General features: G+C 41.5%; 1 protein-coding gene across 5 annotated transcripts in view; it reads right to left on the bottom strand.

The window, feature by feature from the left end:
• Positions 1-19,821, bottom strand: part of LOC104378583 (zinc finger MYM-type protein 4-like) — a 33,903-nt gene extending 14,082 nt beyond the window's left edge. For 2 of the 5 annotated variants that reach the window (XM_086626066.1, XM_086626071.1), the window contains exons 1-20: positions 19,621-19,821; positions 18,689-19,219; positions 17,032-17,099; positions 16,273-16,443; positions 13,487-13,565; positions 12,808-13,060; positions 10,806-10,980; positions 10,478-10,690; positions 9,035-9,185; positions 8,266-8,381; positions 7,863-8,135; positions 7,216-7,366; positions 6,767-6,939; positions 6,244-6,394; positions 4,511-4,651; positions 4,180-4,217; positions 2,850-2,994; positions 1,716-1,834; positions 1,194-1,365; positions 93-146 (exon numbers count right to left, since the gene is read on the bottom strand). In XM_086626066.1, coding sequence (XP_086482192.1) covers positions 93-146; positions 1,194-1,365; positions 1,716-1,834; positions 2,850-2,994; positions 4,180-4,217; positions 4,511-4,651; positions 6,244-6,394; positions 6,767-6,939; positions 7,216-7,366; positions 7,863-8,135; positions 8,266-8,381; positions 9,035-9,185; positions 10,478-10,690; positions 10,806-10,980; positions 12,808-13,060; positions 13,487-13,565; positions 16,273-16,443; positions 17,032-17,099; positions 18,689-19,219; positions 19,621-19,708 — 3,262 coding nt within the window. In that variant the 5' untranslated portion in view covers positions 19,709-19,821. The remainder of the gene's footprint in view (positions 1-92; positions 147-1,193; positions 1,366-1,715; positions 1,835-2,849; positions 2,995-4,179; positions 4,218-4,510; positions 4,652-6,243; positions 6,395-6,766; positions 6,940-7,215; positions 7,367-7,862; positions 8,136-8,265; positions 8,382-9,034; positions 9,186-10,477; positions 10,691-10,805; positions 10,981-12,807; positions 13,061-13,486; positions 13,566-16,272; positions 16,444-17,031; positions 17,100-18,688; positions 19,220-19,620) is intronic. The other 3 variants (XM_086626068.1, XM_086626069.1, XM_086626067.1) reach the window with 3 other exon arrangements.
• Between the last annotated feature and the right edge of the window lie 2,819 nt (positions 19,822-22,640).

Here is a 22,640-nt window from a genome sequence, read left to right as displayed (position 1 = left end):
AAGGGCAGACAAAAAGAGCAGTTTGCAAGAAAAGATACAGCAAGACCAAAATCCCTTTGGCATAAAAAAAAAAAAAAAAAAATCTAACTAACCTTTCTCAAATATCTTGGGGTCCAGGAAGAGCTCATGCTCAGACGTCTGAGATCCTTTAGAAAAAGAAGGAAATCTGTATCTACAAATGACCGACAGCTTACGTAACTAATACAAAACACTATGAACACCCAAAAACTATGTATTAGGTCATAATACCAACACCCATGAAGCATCTTCACCTCCACTAGATCCTCCTAACAGATTTCTACCTTGGTCATGCTGTTATGGGAGAAACCGAAATGCAGAACTAACCCATGTTTGCTTTTCCAAATGTTTCCATCCCTCCGTGTTTGTTATTTGAGTCATCTGTAGACAAGTAAGATATTTTGTTCGTTTCTTTTCAGCTTGTTCCACTTTTATTACACGGGATGATCACTATCCAACACACTCTAACCTGCATCACCCTCCAAGAATCCACCATAAAAAGCCCGACAGGAAAATATTCTTGTAAAGCAGCTGCTCTGTCTTCTTGATTTGGACTCCTGCTAACGCACGATGTACCGATCTCAAGATTACTACCTCTAGTAATCTGTTACTGTCAACAAAAGCCCAATCAGCACCCAGATCAGGGAAAGGGAATGCAAAGACATTTAAACCACTGTTAGTGCTCAGTATCTAACACAGGTTCCATGCTAAGCACAGCTCTACTGAATGTTGACTGATAAACCTCTGTGAAATTACAAAGGTTTCAGAAACGTGCAACTACAACCAGCACCTGAGACGGAAAAAGAGTAAATTAATCTTAAAAGAAAATACGTTTTCAAAACAAAGAATGGAATATAGTACACAGAGGCAAAATCATCTCCAAATACACAGCTCGGCTGAATTCCCAGCTGGCCTCCTCATTCGAAAAGAATAAGTAAGCAAAATTACTAAAACATGACACAAGCATTACAGTCCCGACCAGGCTGGCACTTTAGCTGCATGAACACTTTCGTTGTGGAAAATAAACGCTGGCAAGACAACAGGACCATTTAACTTGGCATGCATACTTGGGAAGCAGGCAATATAGGCCCTACACCTATTTCTCTACCTATTTTCCATGATGAGGGGACCTCCATCTCACTGCATTTAGTTTCCTTTTTAAAAACACCACATACCACCATGAGAGTGTGGTTTTTCTTTCTCCTCATCTTCTGCAATCATTTCTGCCATCTGAAGAAGATCAGCTTCAAATGGATTTGTGGGAATCTTTTCCTTGATATCTTGAATAGTTTCAATGATTTTATCAGCATTATCCAGGGTAGTTGGGAAGAGCATGGGAACTGGTACCTATGGAACACGTGGAAAATTAATGAGCATGTTTGAGGGTGAAGGGAAACAGCAAATACACAAGGGAGACTCCATTCATTTAATCTTAATGTATATTTTAGGACTACTAAATTTACTTTTAAAATAACTCCAGACTGGAGAACTTGTTTCATTTCTGCAATAACTCTACAAATTTATAGTTTCGTGTGATGATGCTTAAAAGCAAACATGATGCAGTAAGGAAAGACGTGTCTTCAAGGTCTCCAAATACGATTTGCATGTCTAGTCACAAAACTCAACGACACTGCTCTGGGTCCTGTTCAGAAACAAGACTGGAAACCACTTCTCTAGTGAACTGAAGTGTAACTTACAGGTACTGGCATCCCAAGTGGAACTGGTGTGTACTGAGTGTAGAGATGAAAGGGCACTGGCACAAACACTGGTACAGGAACAGGTACCACAATGATCTGGGGTTGAACAACTTCTTCTGCTATACCAAAAATAGAATAAAACAGGAACTGGTTAACTATCCAATACACTCCAGTGTCCACAAAAATTGTTTGCACTTCTGCTTGTAGCTCAGTGTGCACAGTACCACGTCTTGGCTCATAGACATGTTTCACTTTAGCATTGTTGTAACAAGTATTAATACCACAGTTTGGAAATAAACAGCACTGTGACTATATACGCCAGTGCTGGAAGGGAAGAGAGTGGAAACGAGTATTAAATACTAAGACCTGCATCCAAGTGGTGTGTTATTGCAATTAGCTCACAACGAACTACACGATCCTAAGAAGGTACCTTTAAAAAACAACGCCAATCTTCTCACTTAACTTTGTCTTCCTCACTGGGAGGTTTACATCACAGCTAGACACCCCCAAGCTACTTCTATAGCAACAATGATGAAAAAAGCACTCCTCAACGGCCATCTGGGCTACGTCACAGCCTTTCAAGGTGCTTCTATTTCCTCCTAGCCCTCCCACGGAGGGAGCTTAGAGCAAACACGAATCTAATGAAACAAACTTAGAAACAGGGACTTAATTTTCAGAGGCTCTTAGTATCTGTATCTAATAACTAAAGGAAAGTGAGAGTTGAAATAATCTTTGAAAAATTATGCACTTTATCGAAATGAGTCTGCTCTTGTGGCTTGTGCTGTGAGAGCTAAGAATTCACAAATTCTGTCCTCAGGAGAGTAAGTTCCCTCGACAGCCTTTTGCGTGTCACTCAACCATTGCACTTTGTTCCCCACAGTTAAGAGGATCACAGAATGCGCTGAAGATGAGTTAAAGCAAATCTCAAGATTCATCACATTTGAAGCTTTAGAAGAACAGCACACGTTTTACATCTGTAAGGTGAACTGCTACTTGGAAAATACCAATAACAATCTGAAAACTATTTAAGGTTTTGAAATATATTAAAAAAAAATCTCTGTTACATAAATCACGCATTACTCTCTCAACTGCACTACAGACTTCTGTACACGAGGTAGGAGATTAGACACGTACCTGTCTGGCATTCTTTGTTTTGTGTGTGAGGTTTGCATGAGGTGGCCTTAGTCTGGGTGATTGGCTTGCACAACAATGCTTTGTTTTTTAGAAGCCTAGGTGGTTGTGACGGTGGTAGCTTTAGGGCATCTGTTTGAGTACTGGCCTGTTTGGGAAAATACAAACGAGGGCAGAGTCAGTATAGGTTTGAAGGATAGCATAAGATTAGCATTTGTTCTCTACTATGAGAGCTTGAACAATTTAAAACTCTCCTTGCTTTTAAAAATGATCATTTAAAAACTATTGTGAAAACAGCTTGCTAATGTATTTGGTGCTTTCTGGTCTAAGCCTCAATTTATTTTAATTAAACAACAGGCTTTTTTTTTTTTAACAGCACAGTGAACAAATCTGTAGGAATGTTTTGTTTCTGTAGTCAAATAACCTCTGTAAACTTTTGATCTTGGAATCTTACTGATGGCAAAGATATAAAGGGGAGTTATGTTAAAATACTGTGGATGACTAAAAGTCTGGCTGATACAGATACCCCAAAAACTTACTAAATTGATGCGAAATCACTGAAAAGAAATAGAATTCAAAAATGAACACAAATGCTGGCAGTATCAGTATCACTTTCTGATTACAAACAGACTGACTGTGCTTGTACTAATTTCACGTCCTTCTAACTGTAATTTTCAGCCATGCATTCAAATAACAGGATCTATTTCATTAGCAAAATTCATACTCTAATCCATAAATGACACTTCAGCTAACAGCAAGGATGTCAGCCTTCCAGAACCTAAGAGCTACACAATAAAGCCTTCATGTTTTAGGAGAGTTGCAAGATGTGTACCACATACCTCAACGAGCTCAAGAATAGGAACTCTAGTTGTTATTCACAGATAAGCGGTGACAATGGTTCCCCACAGCTCCGTTACCACACTACTAGGGAGTGGGGAAGGAAAGCTAAGCAAGAGCTTGGTCACGTTAGCCCCAGCAGCCCGTGCTGATCCCCATCCTCCCATGCTGGTCCTTTTGACACCACATCCCACTTCCGAGCACAAAAGGTAGCCTCGAGTACAGAAGCCACCCATGAATTGCTTGAGAACTGCAGCCATCTCAAGAGCTACAATTTGACAAGCTTTGTCTTAAAACATCTAAATCAATCTGTCAGCGGACACCATACAAGTTCTATCCATTTTAAAAATAGCATCTGCAAGCCAGATGAATTTTAAATCCCAATCACAACCAGGAAAAGCAGTTACAAAATTACGGTGCAAAATTATTGGATACTTTACTTGTTACTGATACAATCTGGGCGAAAGTGAGAAAAAGAGTCTCTCGTAAAACTTACGTCTCCGATTATTTTTGCTGTCACAGTAGGGACTGCACCTGCGAAGAAAAAACATACAATAGCCTGTGTACTCCTCATCGAGGACCATAACCCATACTTTGTCAAGGTGAAGAAAAACAATTCCCATTAAACTTCATTCTCTGGTGTAGGTTCATGAATTTAAGGCATTATTTACACCCAGGTAAAGGAAGGACAAACCTGTAACCATCTGCACTGATATGAAGCATAATGAAGAAGTGGCTGTTGTCCTCAGTGGAAAAGATCCCAGAACAAATATAAACGTTCAGGAACAGAGATTTAAAAACAGAGGCGTCATACTCAGTGGTCTTACCCTGTAAAACATTGTTGGAGTTGACCGTAGGCTGGGCAGCAGGGGTGCTGGCAAGGGACACCACGTTTGCTATGACAGGGGTGGAGTCCTTTCTCAAAGAAGGAGGGCCTGATGAGGAAGCTGGTGCCATAGAAAGGTTTGCTGGACAGAATGAACAGAAATAAGCAATAAGACAATTTTTAAACCAGCATTTCTGAAACAACGCCCACCCTCCAGATCTATCTCCAAACGAGAAAGCCTGCTGAGCGAGAAGGGAAGGTCTGGTCACACTGCCGCGCTGCAGTTTGAACAGCAGCTGGTTCCACAAGCACACTTAAGCTGTTTTCCAGTCACTGAAACATTTCAGAAGTTCACCACAGGATGAAAGCAGCTTTCTCTTCGCAAGAGCACGTGTATTAGAGCAGCACCCAACAGACAAGAGGGCTGGGTGCCTCACTGTGCTCCGTACTGACCATACGCAGTATAGGAGACAGTTGAGATCCTGACCAAAAATGAATGAGGGGAATTTTGCGAGGCTCTCTCAGAGGAATTCTTAGGTTCTTTCCATTTGAAAGTATCATTCGTTACCACACTACCATGAATTACTACGTTTCATCAAAAAACACTGAGGCACTCCATTATCCCGGCAGCCCCCAGTTCAGAGAGATGCCCAGGGACCAGTTTTGCGAAGGCGTTGTGCTTGCCCCAGGCTGAAGCTGCAGGCACGCTTCTGGAGAAGCAGGCCCACCAGACATTTTGCTATCCTTACTAACAGCCAAACGTCCTGACAGACCAGGAACATCACATGGTATAGTTATGGCCTGAAAGCATAAAGTCACTCATGTGTAACTCCTTAATCGGAGAAAACAGCTCCCGCCAACGTAAGCAGAAGTGCACAAAGCAGAAGAGCTGACCGAGGCCTGGTGCATACTGTGAACTTTCAGTTAATGTTCTTTATTGCTTTTTGGGTACCTTACTGTTGCGGTCACCATCACTCAGTGGGAGATTATGCTTCTCTTTAGGACCAGTGCTATTTCTGCCCTTTGTTTCACTTCCTCTTCCTGTCTTAGTGGGCATTTCTTCCTTTCTTCCCTTTGCATTTCATTCCCTACAGCAACTCACAGCTCCTATTCCTGTGGGCTTCATTCCCACCCTCCTCCCCATTCCAGCTGCTAAAATAATAAGCACGGAAACAGCTACAGCACCCATTAATCTTGACATTGATCCCTCAAGAACCAACACTAATGGCACAGAAATGGTAACTCTTCATATGCCTACAGACTGCACAGGACTGGCTATTTTAAGTGCATATAGGAACTCTGTGTCTACAACCATTAAGTCTACTAATCTCATCACTTCATTTTCTTTGTTAAATGAACATTAACATTCTGCCGTGTCTGGCTATGTGTTATCAAGTACAGGAGACAAGCTAGGTATTTAAGATTTCAACAGATATCAGTATATTTTACCCCAATAAAATGGGCTTTTGTTTTAAGAAAGTGATTGAAAAGCAAGTGCTTTTGTTTCATCTTTAAAACCACAATCTAGGTTTGAGCAATCTCATTTCATACCTGCAGAAGTCTGAAATTGTCTGAAGCAACAGAGAGATCTACAACTGAGCCCACTCAATGGCAACGGGCAAGCCCCCCAGTAGAGGATATATTTCCAAAAGCTCACTGAATCGAGTTTCCAAATACATGTTCATAGCAGTATCATGCACACCAAAAGGCAGTACTATTCCCAGCCTGTTTTACCTGTGTTGTTTGGGGGTGGAGGGTCAGAAACACTTTGCTGATTACAGAACAACAGAATACAAAGCAGATTGCAAAAATGCTTGATCTCCCCTTGCCATTTCATGGACTCACTGAGTTTACCTTGTCTCTTACAACCATCACACTTTGCCATCTAGGAAAACAGAGTGAGGGAGAAATTAAACACACTTATAAACAGCAACAAAGAGTATGTGTAACAAAACCTCTCTGCACCCTTCTCAGAAAATACAGCGTAAAGAAATCTGTAAGGGTGCATTGTTTTTGCAGTGTACACAAAGCAGCAGAACATTCAGTGTCTGTCTTCCCACAACCCATATTAGGTTTTCTCTACATAGAGAATTGGTACTCGAAAGTTCAGAAGGATTTACTCATCTCTCACATATATGCAATATATTCCGTGGACACAGAAGTCAACTACAGGCAGTTCACACGGCTCCTAATGTACAAAAGTTCTTTTGCTAACATGTTTATATTCTAGAGGATGCTAGGTGAGAACAGTGCTTACCTGGTAAAATAAAACTGTGAATTTAGACATGCAATCCTCTGAACAAAATTCCTCCATTTTTCCTGCAAAGTTATGCTGGACCAGTTTGGGGGAAGCCTGTAAACAGTAACTGCACATCTTACAGTGGCTTCCCCAGCGCTTAGCCAAGTCGTGTTTATAGAGCAGTTTACAACCTAAAAGAAGAGAAAAAAGCTAAAAAAAACCCAAAACATCCTTAACTATCAAAATGACGTTTGCTTGGCACTTCTGGTTGTTGTATTTAGTTATGTCTGTAATAGTTTTTGAAACATACCATTAAAATGTAAAGTGTGATCAAAGTTCTGTGTTTCTAAACCTAAAAAAGAGTTTTCTAACCTAAAAACATTAGGTTTCTCTTAGTATCATCAATAATTTTAAGGCAAAGCACTTCTGACTTGATTTGTCTGAGACACAGCCTTGCCCTTTCTTACCTTCACTACAGAATGTTTTATCTATGCCTGAGAATCGCACTGTCTCCTTGATAATTTTCTCAACTTTGCAGTATTCACACATTGCCATTAAACTGCTCCTCTTCTTATATTCATCACAGCAGGTCTTCCCACAGAACTGGAACATTTTACCCTGCAACACAGCCAGAATGTTTGGGTTTCAATGTTTCACATCCCAGATAATACATTTTAATTGTTAATAAACACTCAGAAGCATATTTATGCCCTCGGAAATCAACAACAGACAGCACTAGTAAGTAAGTCTCCCCATTTGGCTTTATAACAAAGCACGATTTTCTGCAGAAAGCCCTCGCCCATGTGCTCTGTCCTAGAATTAAAAGGATCATCTCTAGGACCAAGAACAAGGAATGTGCTTACCCAGCCAGGCAATCACAGCGCTTGTTTTTTTTTGTTTTGTTTTTTTTTTTTTTTTTCTGCTTTTATGATCAAAGAGCTAGTATCAGTATTAATTTTGATAATGGTTAAATGACACCAAAATCAGCTCCAAATTCCTCCACAGCAGGCCACAGTAAGCAACAGAGCAGTCCTGACAGCCCATAGCATATAAGATACAATTTCTTGGGTTTCTGTTGAGAAATATGAGCTTGAAAAGCCCTAATCTTTATTACCTTGTAGTCAAGCAGTTCTGGTTTGGTTGCAAACAATCTGTTACAGTGCTGACACCTGAGTTTTACAACAGGGCGGGCAAAAGTGACTTGCTGGGACTGGGCAGCCAGCCTCTGGAGACCAGCTGCAGCTGAACTGCTCATGGAGCTGGGGGACACAGTCGAGGTGGTGCCACTGGCCGATACCGTTGCCCCCGAGGGAATGCTTACAATGACTTGACCTTGCGACAGAGGTACCACTGAGGAGTTCATTCCTGCAGGCTTGTTGAACAAATTCTGCAGGAAAGCAAATTGAGGAATAGACTTTATTTTACAACGTTACGTGTTTTACCCGACATCCCAGATATTTACACTACCAATTTGTTATTCTGTTAATTCAGCTAAGAAGAAATCCTAGATGTCACACCTGAAAAGCTACTACACAACTGTAGCTGCAAAAATTGCGTATGCTCCCATCTGACATAGCCAAGTGATACTGAGGGTTTGCTGAAGTTTTACAGCTGTTGCACTGAACTTGAACACCTGAGGGTGAAACAGAGAAGAAAAAGTGATTTATGCAACATCGAGTTGTATTGCAGGTAATTTTGCACTGTGCATACAAAAAACAGAGAATCTGAACGACAAGCCAAGGTACACACAGAAGCCCAAGACAAAGTTTCTACAGATTCAGAAGCAGACACTGCAGCTGCGGTGCCTGTTGCTTGCCAGATCCTTTAATTAATCTCCCAGTATCCCTAGGATGTCAGTAAGCATTTTTCAATTTTACAAGAAAAAATAGCTGGCCTGGCTCAATGCAACATTGCACAGAGATAGCTGAGCTCATTCCCCCAGAGAACAGGGGCAAACCAGTCACAGCGGTGCCATGGTGCACGTCCACAGAAGTGGATTCGTCTAGCTGGGGAGCCCACCAGCTGCACTTGCAACAGCAGAAAAAAGATTGAAGGTTTATTATCATGTTTAAGCTCTCTAAAAACAAAGCTGAAATGTCTGTACTGTCACTGTTAGGTTTACCTATGGTAGAAAGTCCTTATGTTCAGCACCTCCCTTTAAAAAAAAAGCCACTTTCTATCCCCAACCCCCCCAAAGGAATATTGGCCTTAACTTTCAAGACAAGTTAAGCTTGGCTATGAGCTACAGGAAATGGTGCTTCTAAAGAAGTAAAAGGATAAAGTTACCTGCAGAAGTAACCATTTTCACTCTATACGCTGACAAGCAGTTAACGGAGCAGAAGAGTTCAGTTTTTCCCAAGTTACTTGTGCTCTCTATCATCTCGGCTGAAGACCTCAAAGATTTACACAGTGTGCAGGGTGTAATTTTAGCTGACTTCTGTGGAAACAGGGAAATCCGTCATTCACTTGAAACCTAACTACTCTTATTAATCTGGAAATTAATCACTAACATACAAAAGGTGTAGAAAAGTGACTGCCAGTGCACTTGACGCAGCGCTTGTTTTACAGCTGTATCATTTCTGATGCAGATACACTTATGTGAGCTCTCCAACATGCTGGCTGTACTCACGCTGTGAGCACCTGAGACTGGGGCTCTCTCCCACAGCTCTGCCTTTGCAGACCAGTTTAAACAGCACCCAGGCTCTCAGGGCAAAGGCCTCCAAGTGCCAACACCACGCCGTGCTGTGAGAGCACGTATCGAGCACCTTGTATCAGACAGCTTCAACATTTTTGCTGAGAAGAAACATTTTGCTGATGATTTTTAATACATCAGGTATGCGTGTAAGCAATATTCCCATTTAACAGATGAGAATAATGGAGAGAAGTGGTTCCTCTCTCACCCACAAACCCCCCAAAACTATCAGAATGTATCTGACAATGGAATTGCATGCTGTTCAAAAATCAATAAAAAATAAGACTTATAAGCTTTGAACATACTGTATTTTCAGGAAGACTAACATGAGGTTTTGATGTGAGAGGCAAAAGCAGCATGAAATCCCTCTCCTTTCCAGCTTATTTAATTTAATTTCTAGATTTGTTTCAGAAGACAACTAATGTTGTAGGCAATTTTCTAGATGAAATATTTTTACCGCAATTTTTTTTAATTCATTAGGCCTTTCCTGGCCTAAGTGGCCTGAATAATGGGGCAGCAGAGTCAAGTCACAAAATGAAGTTGCTCTATCTTATCAGAGGGCAATTTTTCCTAAAGTAATTGCATTAAAATAAGTCAGTCAAAAATAATTGAACTATTATAATAAATTAAGGTTCTCTCAACTGCTCATCTCTTTAAGAGGCTTCATTATAATCAAAATGTTAAAATATTAAAAAATGAAAATAAAAATTATCAACTAATTACTACTTTTCCTCTCCACTTAATTGAAATGCTACAATTTAATAGAGAATACTCAAACAGGGAGCATCTCAAAGTCTGAAAAAAGTCACACTGGACTGCTGCTGAGTGGTCCCACTGCATCTTCGCTCACACTGGAATTCTCCAGTAGCCAATTGGGTGGTAAGGGAAACAAAGCAACATGTTTGGGCAAAGATTCAGCAGCAATTGGCAAAAGGAGTTATCTTAGAACAAGACAGTAAAATCACCTAATAGATTTAGCGTTTCTTTAAAAACCCAAGATCTCAAAGACATATTTTTAATACTCTGTCAAAACACACCTGCTTGTATGCTGTCACACATGTTGAACTGCAGAACTTTTTGGACTGCCCCTCTATTTGAAGCACGTGGCACTGACCAGAGCCACTGTAGCAGTATCCTCCGCAATTCTCACAGCAGTTCATGGTCAAGTTGTTAGCGGAGCGGAACTTGGAGAAGCAGGCATCGCTGCAGAGCTTATGTACAACGTTCTGGTAATTCACCTCATGCCTAATCTGGAAGAAAAGAAAGAATGTGTAACAAGAATAAAAGAATATCTATGCTCATCTCTGAGACAGCAGGTTGTCCTGATCTAAAGGAAATTCAAACAAAAAAGAAGTTTGCAATTACCACTGCATTCTTCTGGCACATGCTGCACTTGGTTGAAATGCTGTTAGTATGAATAGTAACAACAGGTTTCCTTTTCAGTTCGTATGTAGAAAGACAAGACTGGCTGCAGAAATCCTTACTGGAGTTCGTATTGTCAAACTGGGCAGTGATTACATCCTTTGGATTTAGAATGTCTCTATGGAAAAAAGAAACACAAACAAACAAAGAGATAATTAATGTTGGTTTCATGTCAACTTGCTGTCCTTTCTTTTTCTGCAGACTAAACACTCTCTAGAAGAGGGTGGATTCATTTAATTTAAAGCTTTTTTTTTTTCTGATCTAAGTACTTGACTTCACTTTTCCTTTTAGGAACATAGTTAAGAAGTACAATTCTCAAGCAGATATTTTGTGAAACATTTTGTACCTGGACTTAGGAGTGGCCTATAAATACATCAGGTTGTATCATTAAATCTTTTCAAAAGCAACTGGGAAAAGATAGCTGTTTTGCGCACTCTTTACTAAAAAAATTTAGAAAGCAGGAAACGTGGAATAATTTCTTGTAACAATGAAAAGATCAGTTGTAATGGGAGAGGGGGGAAAAAAGGGAAAAGCAAAAGGTCACTCACAATTTCTAATCACCATCTAGTTCAGTTCAAAACGGTCTGACTCGTATTGTAACTTTCCACTTCTTATCTGCCATCTATAGCTCCGTTTATTTGTTGCTGGATTTAACCAACTGAACTTCCTCCTTATGTCTTCTCTCTTGAAACACTCATTTACAGAAAAGTTTCAGTCAAAAAACTAGGAGGAAATATTTATATGATTTTCTTGGTTGGAAGGACACCTCCTTCTCACTTGTCTTGTCAAAGGCAAACCATTTTTCAACAGAATAAATACAAATTACAGCCAACACTGCTAAACTTATTACAAGGCCTTTTCACACCGAGACAGCAAGTGAAAAGAAAAATTAATTGAAGTCTCAAGTTTAAGTTCAGTTGACCTTGTAAAACTGAAAGTAATAAATTTGTTGTTGAAGAAACGATGAACAAAGCAGCAGTCTTTTTGGAAAGTAACTTTCATAACTAAAAATAATACATATGAATAGTTCTCCTGTATAAACAGAACACAGCACAATCAGCCTGCAAAGTTATTTATTTACCTCAAGCTAATGGTGTGGTAATATGACACCTTAAAGAGCCAGCCACAAATGTCTCCTTTTGCTAATTTGGACATAATAATACAAATGAACAAAATTGTAATAATTAAACTGGTTTTCAGAGCTGAAGATTAAAGCCCGTGTTTCCAACAGGACTGTGGAAAATGCAGACCTTTTCTAAAGAGTTTTTTCCACACAGGCTCCCAAAAGCAAAGCTCGCCTTTCGGCTCTAGGCCTGGGTAGAAAGTAACTGATTTTGGTGCTGAAACCCCAGCTACCTAAAAAACTCAATTCTTAATAAATTTAGTCTCTCTACATCTTATGAAAGCAGCAGTGATATATTTTGAAGAGCTAAGACCTACAGAAATCAAAGCTCACAGAACAGAGCCAGACTGGGAAGTTATTTTTTTTTAGCATCTAAAGAAATATCCTGCCTTGAATATATCAATTTACCCATGTTTTATTTCATTTTAGGGATTCAGTAAATCCATTTTAATCTAGAAGAAATAATACATAAAATAGTTTTTGAAAACTTACTCAGTGGTTTTGAGCACGCAACGACATTTTAAAATGGCAGGAAAACGTAGCAACTTTCTGAAATAGTGTTTTTCATATTTGGCTCATTTAAATCAAAAAAAGACACGACGCACACTTCACGACAGAGGCTTTCAGATCTATGTGTACGTAAAACCCAATTAATGAAACGGCACTGGAAGAGGACAGACCGATTAACCATTAACAGCATCGGCCAGGATTTCCTGAAGCCAGCACTCCAGACACGGCACGTGGCGTAAAAAGGGAATCGAAGCCTTTCACTATCTGCTGGGATATCAGTTATTACTAGAACAAATCCGAACACTGTCCTACTTTGAGCAGCTTGAGCAGGTTTTCTTGGTAGAAGCTGGTGGGCGAGAAGCTGGAACAGTGTATCCAGTGAGGCACAGTGTGGAGCAGAAGAGCTGGGTAGAGCCTTTCCTCTGGTAGGCAGTTTGCCCCTTCTGCAGGATTTTTTTACAGCCAGAACAGGAAACCCGAACAGCTGTGCTTGGAACTGAAGGAAGCATTTTACTCATGCCAGAGGATGCCACAGCAGGCTGGAAACCTGATGACAGCTGTGGAGCTGGAAAAAAAACAAACACAGGGAAAACAGAGTAGCTGTTATACATGTATTGCACATAACTCACTTGTGCGCAGCGGGCAAGCGCAAAGCTCACGACTTCGTTGGGGTTGTCGGGGTCTAAAGGAGAATTAAACAGCAGATCAACTCTCCATAAATACATGCCCTGTGCTGGTTTTCTGCACAGACTATTTCAACTACTCAAGACTGAGAATGCACTTTTAACATCCCTTTCACATTCAATTTTTCTATGCCTAAAAAAAAATATTATTTTATAATCTCTGAATTTCATTGTCTCTAAAACAAACTAGTTGTTTTTTCCTGCTAGGGTCAGACATAGCAAACGAAATGCAGAATAACCTGCAAGACTATTTGCAAAGGTGACATATTCTACAGATTTAAATAAAGTTAGTCTTGCCTATTCCTTACCAAGAGGACTGCCACTGACTGAAAAAACAGCACTGATTTTCAGCTCCCCTTCCTGAGATTTTGGCTGTTGGCCGTACTCCTAGAACAAAGGGAAAGGAAAAGGAGAACAAATACACACATGTAATAACAGGTTACACGATTTCCAAACTTTCATAACGCTGTACCGAAATGAAGGAAGAGTGAGTTTCCTACGCCTGCTCCAAAGGCCAGGTTTGCAGATGCTGCTCCATGAGCACCACACACAGAACCTGCTCCGAGGCTCACAGCAAACCACAACCATGGGCTGAGGTTTAAGCCATGAAGAACTGGAAAAGCACGGCCGCCTGCTGCAATCCCCTTTCCGCTGTACTCCGAGACGCCTCAGAATTCAGCCGGATAAAGCTGAAGAGAAGTCTCTGCTTGCCTCTCACAAAACCTTTCCACCTAGAAGCACTTTGCCATCCTTGCCCCTGCTCTGTGAAACACGCTTTACCTTCACGTTCACAGCTGGTAATAGTGAAATAGAGACTGGGACCTAGATGTCGAGCAGCATTCCGTACTCGGGTGGGAGCTAAGGACCCTGGAGGAGCCTAAGGCGAAGCTTTGCAGCAGATCGAAGCTGGCACCACGAGAGTCAGACCATCACAGTCCCTGCTCAGACTGGCTTCTGTAAGTGGGGAATAACCTCACGTTTTCTACAGGATGAGAAAATCCCTGCAGAATAGCTGACATACTACAAATTACCAGCTTACGCCGCAGCAGCTATTCATACTTTGACACCGTGCTTCCTGCCCGTGCTCTCTCTAGAAATCTGAACCATAAAGCAGCTCGTAACACTCTACATGGAAATCTTAATAGACTGAAAAGCATAATCCTTGGAACTACAGAGATGATAAAATTTAACCTACTTACAGTCATTTTAGAGCAATGATGTCATGTTCTGACTGAGCTAAATTCACGGTTGCTGTCTGGCTGCAAGGTAAGCCCATTCAAAACCACAAAATTAAGCTCTCGCTTCTCGGTGGCAGTGGACTGCTCCCTCAGCTTAAGCCATCTCCTAAAACCACACACTAACCCTTAATGCCTCTCGTACTTCTGTAGGAAAACTAAAAGCTTCTACACTATAACAACTAAGCTATTTCTCCACAGGTTTTGCAGGAGAACAGGCAATGGTATTCGTTCCTCTTGTGAACCATCAGACTGAAACATTCACATCTCAGGGAAGAGAAGCTTGTGAGCTGTGTACGGGCATACTGTGACGACAAGTTTTGAAGCACCATGTTGGTTTTTTAGTATTACAATTTAAAACCTAGTTATTTACAGAAATACAGGTTTTTTTTAACATTTTAACTGCAGTTTTATCCTTAGTCAATACTAGTAATAGAAATGGAGGCAAATCCTGACATCAGCTGTGCATGATCGAGCATGGTTTCACGGCAGCCTAACAGTGTTGAAAGCCAAGAACCTTCAGCTCCAACTATCGGTTAGATCAAGAAATGCTCTTATCTTTCAGGATGCATGAAAAAAAACCACAAAATAACATATTAATTCCAACCTAAAGCAAAACAAAATGAACTTTCATCAGTTCTTATACTTTTCCAGTATCATGCAGAGTTGATAATTACAGGATTTTACTCCAGGAATTAATATTTTGAACAAGACATTTGATATTTAAATTTTTCAAGTCTTCACTTTTACTTGTTAATATGATCTTTGCTAACCACGGACAACTTGCACTGCATTCCACACAAATCCACACAGCAGATCCATCTTGGGAGGACAAAAGGACAGATTTAACTAACCTACACATGGTTTGACATTATATACACTTACGGAAAAATAAAAACAAACAATCTCATGGACACTGAACAAATCAGAAGGGCAGTGAAATCTGAATAGTTTCAAATACTTAGTTTACTTCTTTATTTATTAAGCCAAGAGTATTATGGGAAAAGAAGAAAAAATGCTGGGAAGACAGGCCCAGAGAGAAGAGGAGGTTTAGCAGAAGTACACAGAATGATGCTAGAAAAACTAATGCCTGCACAAGAACACTCTAGAGTCGATGCAAGTGGGATGAATCACCTTGGGAAGTTTTGCACACCTTTAACTGCACGTAAAGTCTGGCATCTAACCCAAATATTAGCAGTGAGGAGACAAGAATTGCAACACAGATCATTTCCCTGGTGTCACACGGCAAACCAGTGGCAAAGAGGCTGGTCAGAGCTCAGCAATCCTTGTCCCAGCACTGCTCAATCCATCGGTCAGACTTTCTTCATTTTGCAATCATCGAACTTTTACCTGTATCATCACAAAAATGTCAGTCTCAAATGAGAAAGTCACTTAAACACATGCTTAAATCGGCTTCACTGACGTGTACGTATTTACATATTCGCTAGGTAAGATCTCCAGGTGTTAACTTAAAACAAGACCAGACAATGAAGCACTGTGCTCAGCAGGAACAGCACTGCTTCAACTACACATCTCTAACTGTGACAACTCACCAAACACTCAGTAAAACACGATTTATGTTTCACTTCCTAGTGAGTCTGAGTTGAGATAAAGTGAAAGTTTTACAGCACTGTGCTTTGTCTCTAACTGAAAAGCAAAACATTTTCAGCTACACGGTAACATGACATCAAAAAGTTGGGGGTTTGGGTTTCATAGTAGTATAAGAGGGAAAAATCCTTCTACTAAACTACGTTCTTCAAGTTAAATTTCGGTCAACAAACTAAATAAATTGCTGAATTTACGTCCAGCTTATGTGGTCAGCTGTCAGACCAAAATGAGAAATGCAATGGGAAACTTACCTCAGAATTATCAGGTTCATCTTTAATTTTGTCTAATAGTCCCTGCTGTGGGGCCATAGCTTTATCATATTCGTCATCCAAAGGCTCCTCCTTAATTCTAATATTTGGTGGAAAGGAATTCCCCAGCTCTTGTCCAATAGATTCCTTACTAGAAAATAGGTAGCTAGACTCCTGAAACAATAATATGAAAAAGAATTCACCCTCCTGCATCTGCCATTAGGAGTTGGGCTGCTGCCAAGGGGAGTTTCTGTTGCAGATCAAGAGAAATGGGTCCTGCCACTGGACGGTGGGAGAAACGATGGGCCACAGCTGCTGCCTCTACCTCCCTGCAGCACCCTCTGTCATCCCACCCCCACTCCTTTTCACTTCTCTAGACAGAACAGAAGCCACCCAGCTCTCTGAGTTGGTTGTCAGTAGGGGCGTTTGGTTGTTTGGGCAGTGTCTCCTGTTGATACAGCTGTTCCCTGTCTCATCTGGAAAAAAGGCAGCAGGTCAGACGGATGCATCCAGGTCTAGATTCGGCTCACCAGTCAGTCAGACCATGCTGAACAGGAAAGTGGCTATCAAAAGAATCCTCAATGCAAAGAGAGGGTCAGAAAATTTTACAAAATTATATGCACTAAGTAGCAAAGATGTGTAAGAGTCAGAAGATCGGTTTTCTTGATACTCAAATTTACATTCATAGACAAAAATACGTATTTTGAATTATTCCAGTATATTGCTGCACTTGCAAAAGTGTTTGAAAGATCTATAGCTTACCCTGAAGTTAGTTTCTGGAGTTTGTGGCGCTAACTGCGTCCGTAATGTTTCTTCTACTTGATTATGAACTGAGGAAAACATATACATTAAATACAAATGAATACAGATTCCAATGCATTTCCTTTAAAACTATCTAGAGTCTCATGCTGATTCCCAACCCCACAGTCTGACAGCACCTGAGAAGTATTAAACTACCTCCTTTCTCCTGCCTGCAAACACGATGGTACTCCTTAGAGAAAACTGACACTTTTTTATTATTCTATTGGGTCATTATTTTCCCATTCCAGCAAAATAGTTGTAAAATTCCGAGGAGAATTGTTCATTCAGAATTTTCTACACCCCAGTGGGTTCTGAACTCTCCTGTGTTTCAACATTTAAATCAGAAAATATTTTTCAGAGCAACAACTTTCATCCTTCTCTCAGCTATTCTGGTCTTTTGCCTTTCCCCCGCTTCTCAGGAAATAGTAGCTTATGCTTTTTTAGCGTGTATTTTTAAAAAATTCTGGATTTGCCTGGATACTGGATGCTGCCTATGAGCACTTACCATTGCATTGCAATTACTGATTAGTCTAACTGAGGCTGCACAGCTTTCAGCCACAACCTTCTAACTGTAGGTATTTACAATTTTCTGAAATACATCTTTGGCTCAGAAATATTCTTCACTTGATTTCTACCTGAAGGTAAAAGTAAAGAGACATCTTTAACTCTTCTTTATTTTAAAACCATCTGTACTGCTTCTCTTATCATCTGTGCAACCTGGAAGCACTGATTGTAAGAGGCTGTTACTAAACATGCAAGGTTTAAACATCAGAATTGTGAGCTGAGAATGTGAACAAGTAGCCAGGAGGCTCTCACTTGTTGGCCAACCCTCTCTCCAAACAGTCTTCTGAATAAAATTAAACGGCATGTTCCAGCCTGGTTATTCCTAACTCCTCCACTCGCTGTTCTACCGTAACTTTCAGAGCTCGCGAAGCCAAAACCAAGTGTGTGGGCAGCAAGACTACTGGTGACTGTCAGGCTCCCTCAAATGAGAAATGGATTACAGGCATCTTTGGTTCTTTTCATGTTGGCTGGACAAAGTCCAAGACACAAGTATCTGAGGAAGAAGGAGAGCAGTCTCTCAAGAAAAGCAGATCTCAAGTTACTCTCTGGCTTACCTCCTGCAGACACTAACACATTTCTAGCAAGCCTTTCTGTGATGCTACTATCAAATGCGTACTGCTTTAAGCACATGTACATTAATGAAGAACTGGTACTTTGCTCAACAAAATCTTTCCTGGCCGTTCACTTAACGTAAACTTCATCATCTTTTCTTTGAAGGAGTTCCAAGGTCTACAAAAAACAGTGAGAAAAAACAAAAGGAAGCTTGACTTGTGACCCAGCTCGGTTTAGTAAACCACAACAACAAAGGATATGTTGAGGCTTTGAAACAAGCTGTGGAGGACGAGACCCCCCCTAACGCTGCCAAGGCCCTTTTGCAAATCCTAACACAGAGTTCATGGTATTCCAGGGCTCTTTAGAAAGTGCTTCCCTACATCCAGCTATGCATACGCTTTTCAGCAAGATGATGCTTCTAATAACTGGCCCTATTGCTAATTTCTGTCTAGTTCTTTCTTCCTCTTTGCTGGGTAGCCAGACCTACGATGTCAACAGTTACCTGCTTTGTCAAGAAAACTGCTTTTCAATCTAGAATCCATATCTTTAGGGTTTTTTTCCAACCGTTTTTCACGTTCCTGAAAATGTCCTTCTCTATTCTTGTCCTTTGCTGAAAAAGTCTCTTTGCCATTATCTCTTGTTATGCTAAAATCTTTTCGAATTGATTTAAATACAGGGCCCTGCTCGAAAGGTGAAGTGAGATCCTTTTGGATTGCATTCTGAATCTGAACTTCTTTTTCACTGTCCAGTTCATGTTCTGTAACTCTCTTGCCCTCTTCCAGATGGTCTTCATCGTGAATTGCTGAAGAAAGAGTGTCTTTTGGAGTGAAATTTTGATCGTCTTCGTTGTCACTCCCAACAACAGGTATGCCTGCAAGATCCCCAGAGTTCAGAAAATAATCATCATCATCATCATCCAGCAGTGAGTTTTCAGATCCTGTTCGATTCTGTATTCCGTACGGTATGCTGTCGAGGGCAGGTGCTAAGTTGTGGTCAGTGTCCTCAGACATTTCTGCATCCAGAATTTCACCACCTAGGGAAGAAAAAAAACCCATAAACAGTCAGAAAATTCACCAACTTTATGTGTAACAAAGCTGTAAGTGTCCTTTGCTAATCTGTCTGATGCCACAACTCCTTGAACACTTTAAGCCTTTTGGGGCCAATGCTACTGATAAAACATTGCTGGCATAAGAAACAGTCTGTCCCACTCACCACACAGTGAAGCAGAAACGGAACTGAGTAAAACTAACCAAAGAAAGAAAAACATTAACTTCAATTCATCTCATTTGTAACTCTTTTGGAGAAGGCAATGTGGGGAGGGAATGAGTAGCAAGGGCTAGGAGAAGGGCAGGATAGTCTTTTTCAGCAGCAATGATACTTCTAAGAAATGTTCTGTGAAACTATGGCCTTATATAAATAAATAAAAATACTTACATTTTTCTGTAATATCAAATACCGCATCAGATTTATCTTCAAACTGTAAAAAGGAAAGCACTGTATCATTATCTCGGTCAGCTGCCATGGACTTTGCTAAAAAGTATCCGATCAAAACCAACAAGAGTCACGATTCTTCCTCCTTCCTTTCTTGTCCCAAGCAAAGTTCTACAAATTAGGACTGTTACTGACAAGTCTCCTTTACCCTGACCAGTGCGGAAGTACACACAAAAAGCACACAATGAAAATTTAGAATTAGTGTTGCTTCCCAGAGAAAGTGGAGGAGGGGAGGGAAGGGAATGTCAAAATTTTCACTTCTACATGACATACTTGTACCAGGTCAAATTCACAGGTGCTGCCCTCTTTGATTCTCTACGAACCTCCACTTCCTCCGAACATTATAAATGGAAAAACAGCAGGATATACAGCTTCCACCACTGTGGGCTGCACAGATCCAAAGGCTCCATCTCTCTAACATGGAATGTCCCTTTCCAGGAACGGTGAAACGTAACTTCCTAACGGTAACGAGACAAGGAGCATCGGTATGAGCGCAACCGACACGGCACCATGGTGACTCCTGGTGCTGCAGGAAACGCTCGTTTTGGTGACGCACCCTCCAGCAGGCAAAGTCGACGGTGCGCTTGAATGCCGGCCGAGGAGGTGGGTGTGCTCAGCCGAATTCAAGGTTCTGCCTCAAAGATAACAGCCACGCATTTAATTCGTCTCTCCTTTCTCTATGTCTCCAGCTCTACACCTTCCTTTCCGGTAGATCCAGCTCACACTTTGATTCTTAAGCCATCTTAAGGAAAGTAATGGGATTTGATAGCAAAGGGATGATCTCTAACTTCATTTAACTCAAGTCGCTTGGTTGATAAATCCCATATTCCACAGGACTGTGATGGGAACTATCAGGCTGGCAGCAGCCAGCTCCAGGAAAGGATGACAACATATTGTCCCAGGGTTCATCTGATGGCAAAACGTCCATCAGTCTCTTCCCAGTATCACTTGCAGGTCTACAAAGACAAGTTAGCTCCTTCAGCTTAATGTGACACATGGAATAGTGAGGATCTGTCCAGTACTGTGAATACCAAGACAATTTGATACTGCACCAAAACTTTCCAGCTTCTCTGAGCTGCGAAGCAATGATCACTTTGACTAATGTTTTGCCAGAGAATAACTTAATGATATTTAGTGCTAGTAAGTAGCAAGCATTCCCAAACAGCTGAAGTTTGAAATTACCAAAATTAAATGTTTAGGATGTATCTTTCCTGGGACTCTGTCTCATTAGCTAGTATTGTACACAAAGCAATGCTCTGCCTAATCAGGTCTAATAATGCTCTGCCTAATAAATGAATGAAATAAGAATACAGAAACAGTGACAAAACATATTAGGTATTCCTGGAAGCAATCTGTTTTGCTTAAAATTAACTACTCTTTACATAAAGACAGTACTGGTTTTATGAAAAAAAAAATTCTACTAGGTATGTTACTATTTTTTGTAACTGTATATTAGACTCCCGGAAAACCATGTTACAACCACAGCACCAACCTGTCTGTGCTCGAAGCGGGTGACAGAAGGACACTGTTTACACCTCGATACAACGTGCTCATTTGAAACAACCAAAAACCTGTTCTTCAATGCCGTTCAAAGTTGCCATAGCATCCATCAATCAATCAAACAACTCATTCATCCATCAATCGAACAACTAATAGATTACTTTTGTGTGATATAGAGAAGCCACCTATGGCTACAACTTTGTTTTGTATGCAGAATAGAGATTTTTTTTTTAAATAGACAAAACAACGTAACAACTGTACATACACAGGCACAGATGTTTCTAGCGAGCCTTCTGAAGTTTGATCCTAGATTTTACTGTGTCCTGAAGTCCGAGATGATTTACTGCATGAACAGAGGCGGTTCTCAGTTTCCACAGCACACCCCCTCGTTCAGAATTCGTTAAACCGATACTGGAGACATCATTTTAACTCGAAGCGGTAATGTAAACGGTCTCTGCGCTTCCGGACGCAGGCGCGGAGAGCTCGGGAAGCATTCCCCGACCTTTCCCACATGCCAGCCCCGGCAGCACCGCTCCGCGCCGGGGCTGCTCCCCGCGCCCCCGGGGCGCCGGTGACAAAGGTCCGGCCGCGGCGGGTGCCCGCCACGGGCAAAGAGCCGCTGCGGCGGCAGAGAACCGGCCGGGGGCAGGCGAGCGCGGCGCAGCCCCCGCCCGCCCCGGCCCCGCGCACCGGGGGGGTTCGGAGCCCCCGTGGGGAGGGGGCAGCCGGAGGGCGATTTGCGAGGTGTGTCCTTGGGGCCCCCCTGCGCACCGAGCTGTGCCCAGCGCTTCCAATCTCATTTCTGACCCAGTCCCAGTGATGGACACTGTGACGGGTATTTCCAAAGGCAGATCCCAAACAACCTCTGTCCATGTACAAAGACAAAGGCAGGCATTCTTCAGTCCCTTTCTGTTCCAGAGCAGTTTTCCTGGGCATCTCGCTAACCTGGGAATCCTCAGTTTTTAAGTTTCAGGAAAGAAGACAAGGCCCAGGCTGCTGCCATGTCATTTGTGCGTTTTCCGAATTCTGCACAATCCACCAGAGATCAGGGGAGCGGATCAGCACACGAGTGGATTGCCCCTTTCTGTCTCTAGGTTTTCCTGACATTCCCGAGTTTTCTGAATGGTCACAGGCCAGTTCCAAACAAAGCCCCGGCCAACCTCACAGTTTCCATACCCACCGAACACAGGCACACCAGCTGCATGCTGGTACAAACAACCTACATGGGGCCAAGCAAATGAGTCAGTCAAACACTGAAAGCCCCAGTGTACCTCACTTTTTCAGAAAGATTGGTTGTTTTAATTTATACCTACAAAAAAATGAGGGGAATCCGAGCCCTTCTCCCATCTGCCTCCAAAACCACGGATTTGAGAAGGAAGCAGCTCCGCAAGGGAAGGCTTCACCTTGCAACAGTTTTTGCCAAGACACCAGAGTCTGATGCGTGGATCTGAAGCCTGCTAGAC

This window comes from Tauraco erythrolophus, chromosome 24 (assembly GCF_009769465.1).
Source record: "Tauraco erythrolophus isolate bTauEry1 chromosome 24, bTauEry1.pri, whole genome shotgun sequence".
Lineage (NCBI taxonomy): Eukaryota > Metazoa > Chordata > Aves > Musophagiformes > Musophagidae > Tauraco > Tauraco erythrolophus.
The sequence above is the reverse complement of the archived record's forward strand: the minus strand, read 5'-3'. Positions and strand labels throughout refer to the sequence as shown.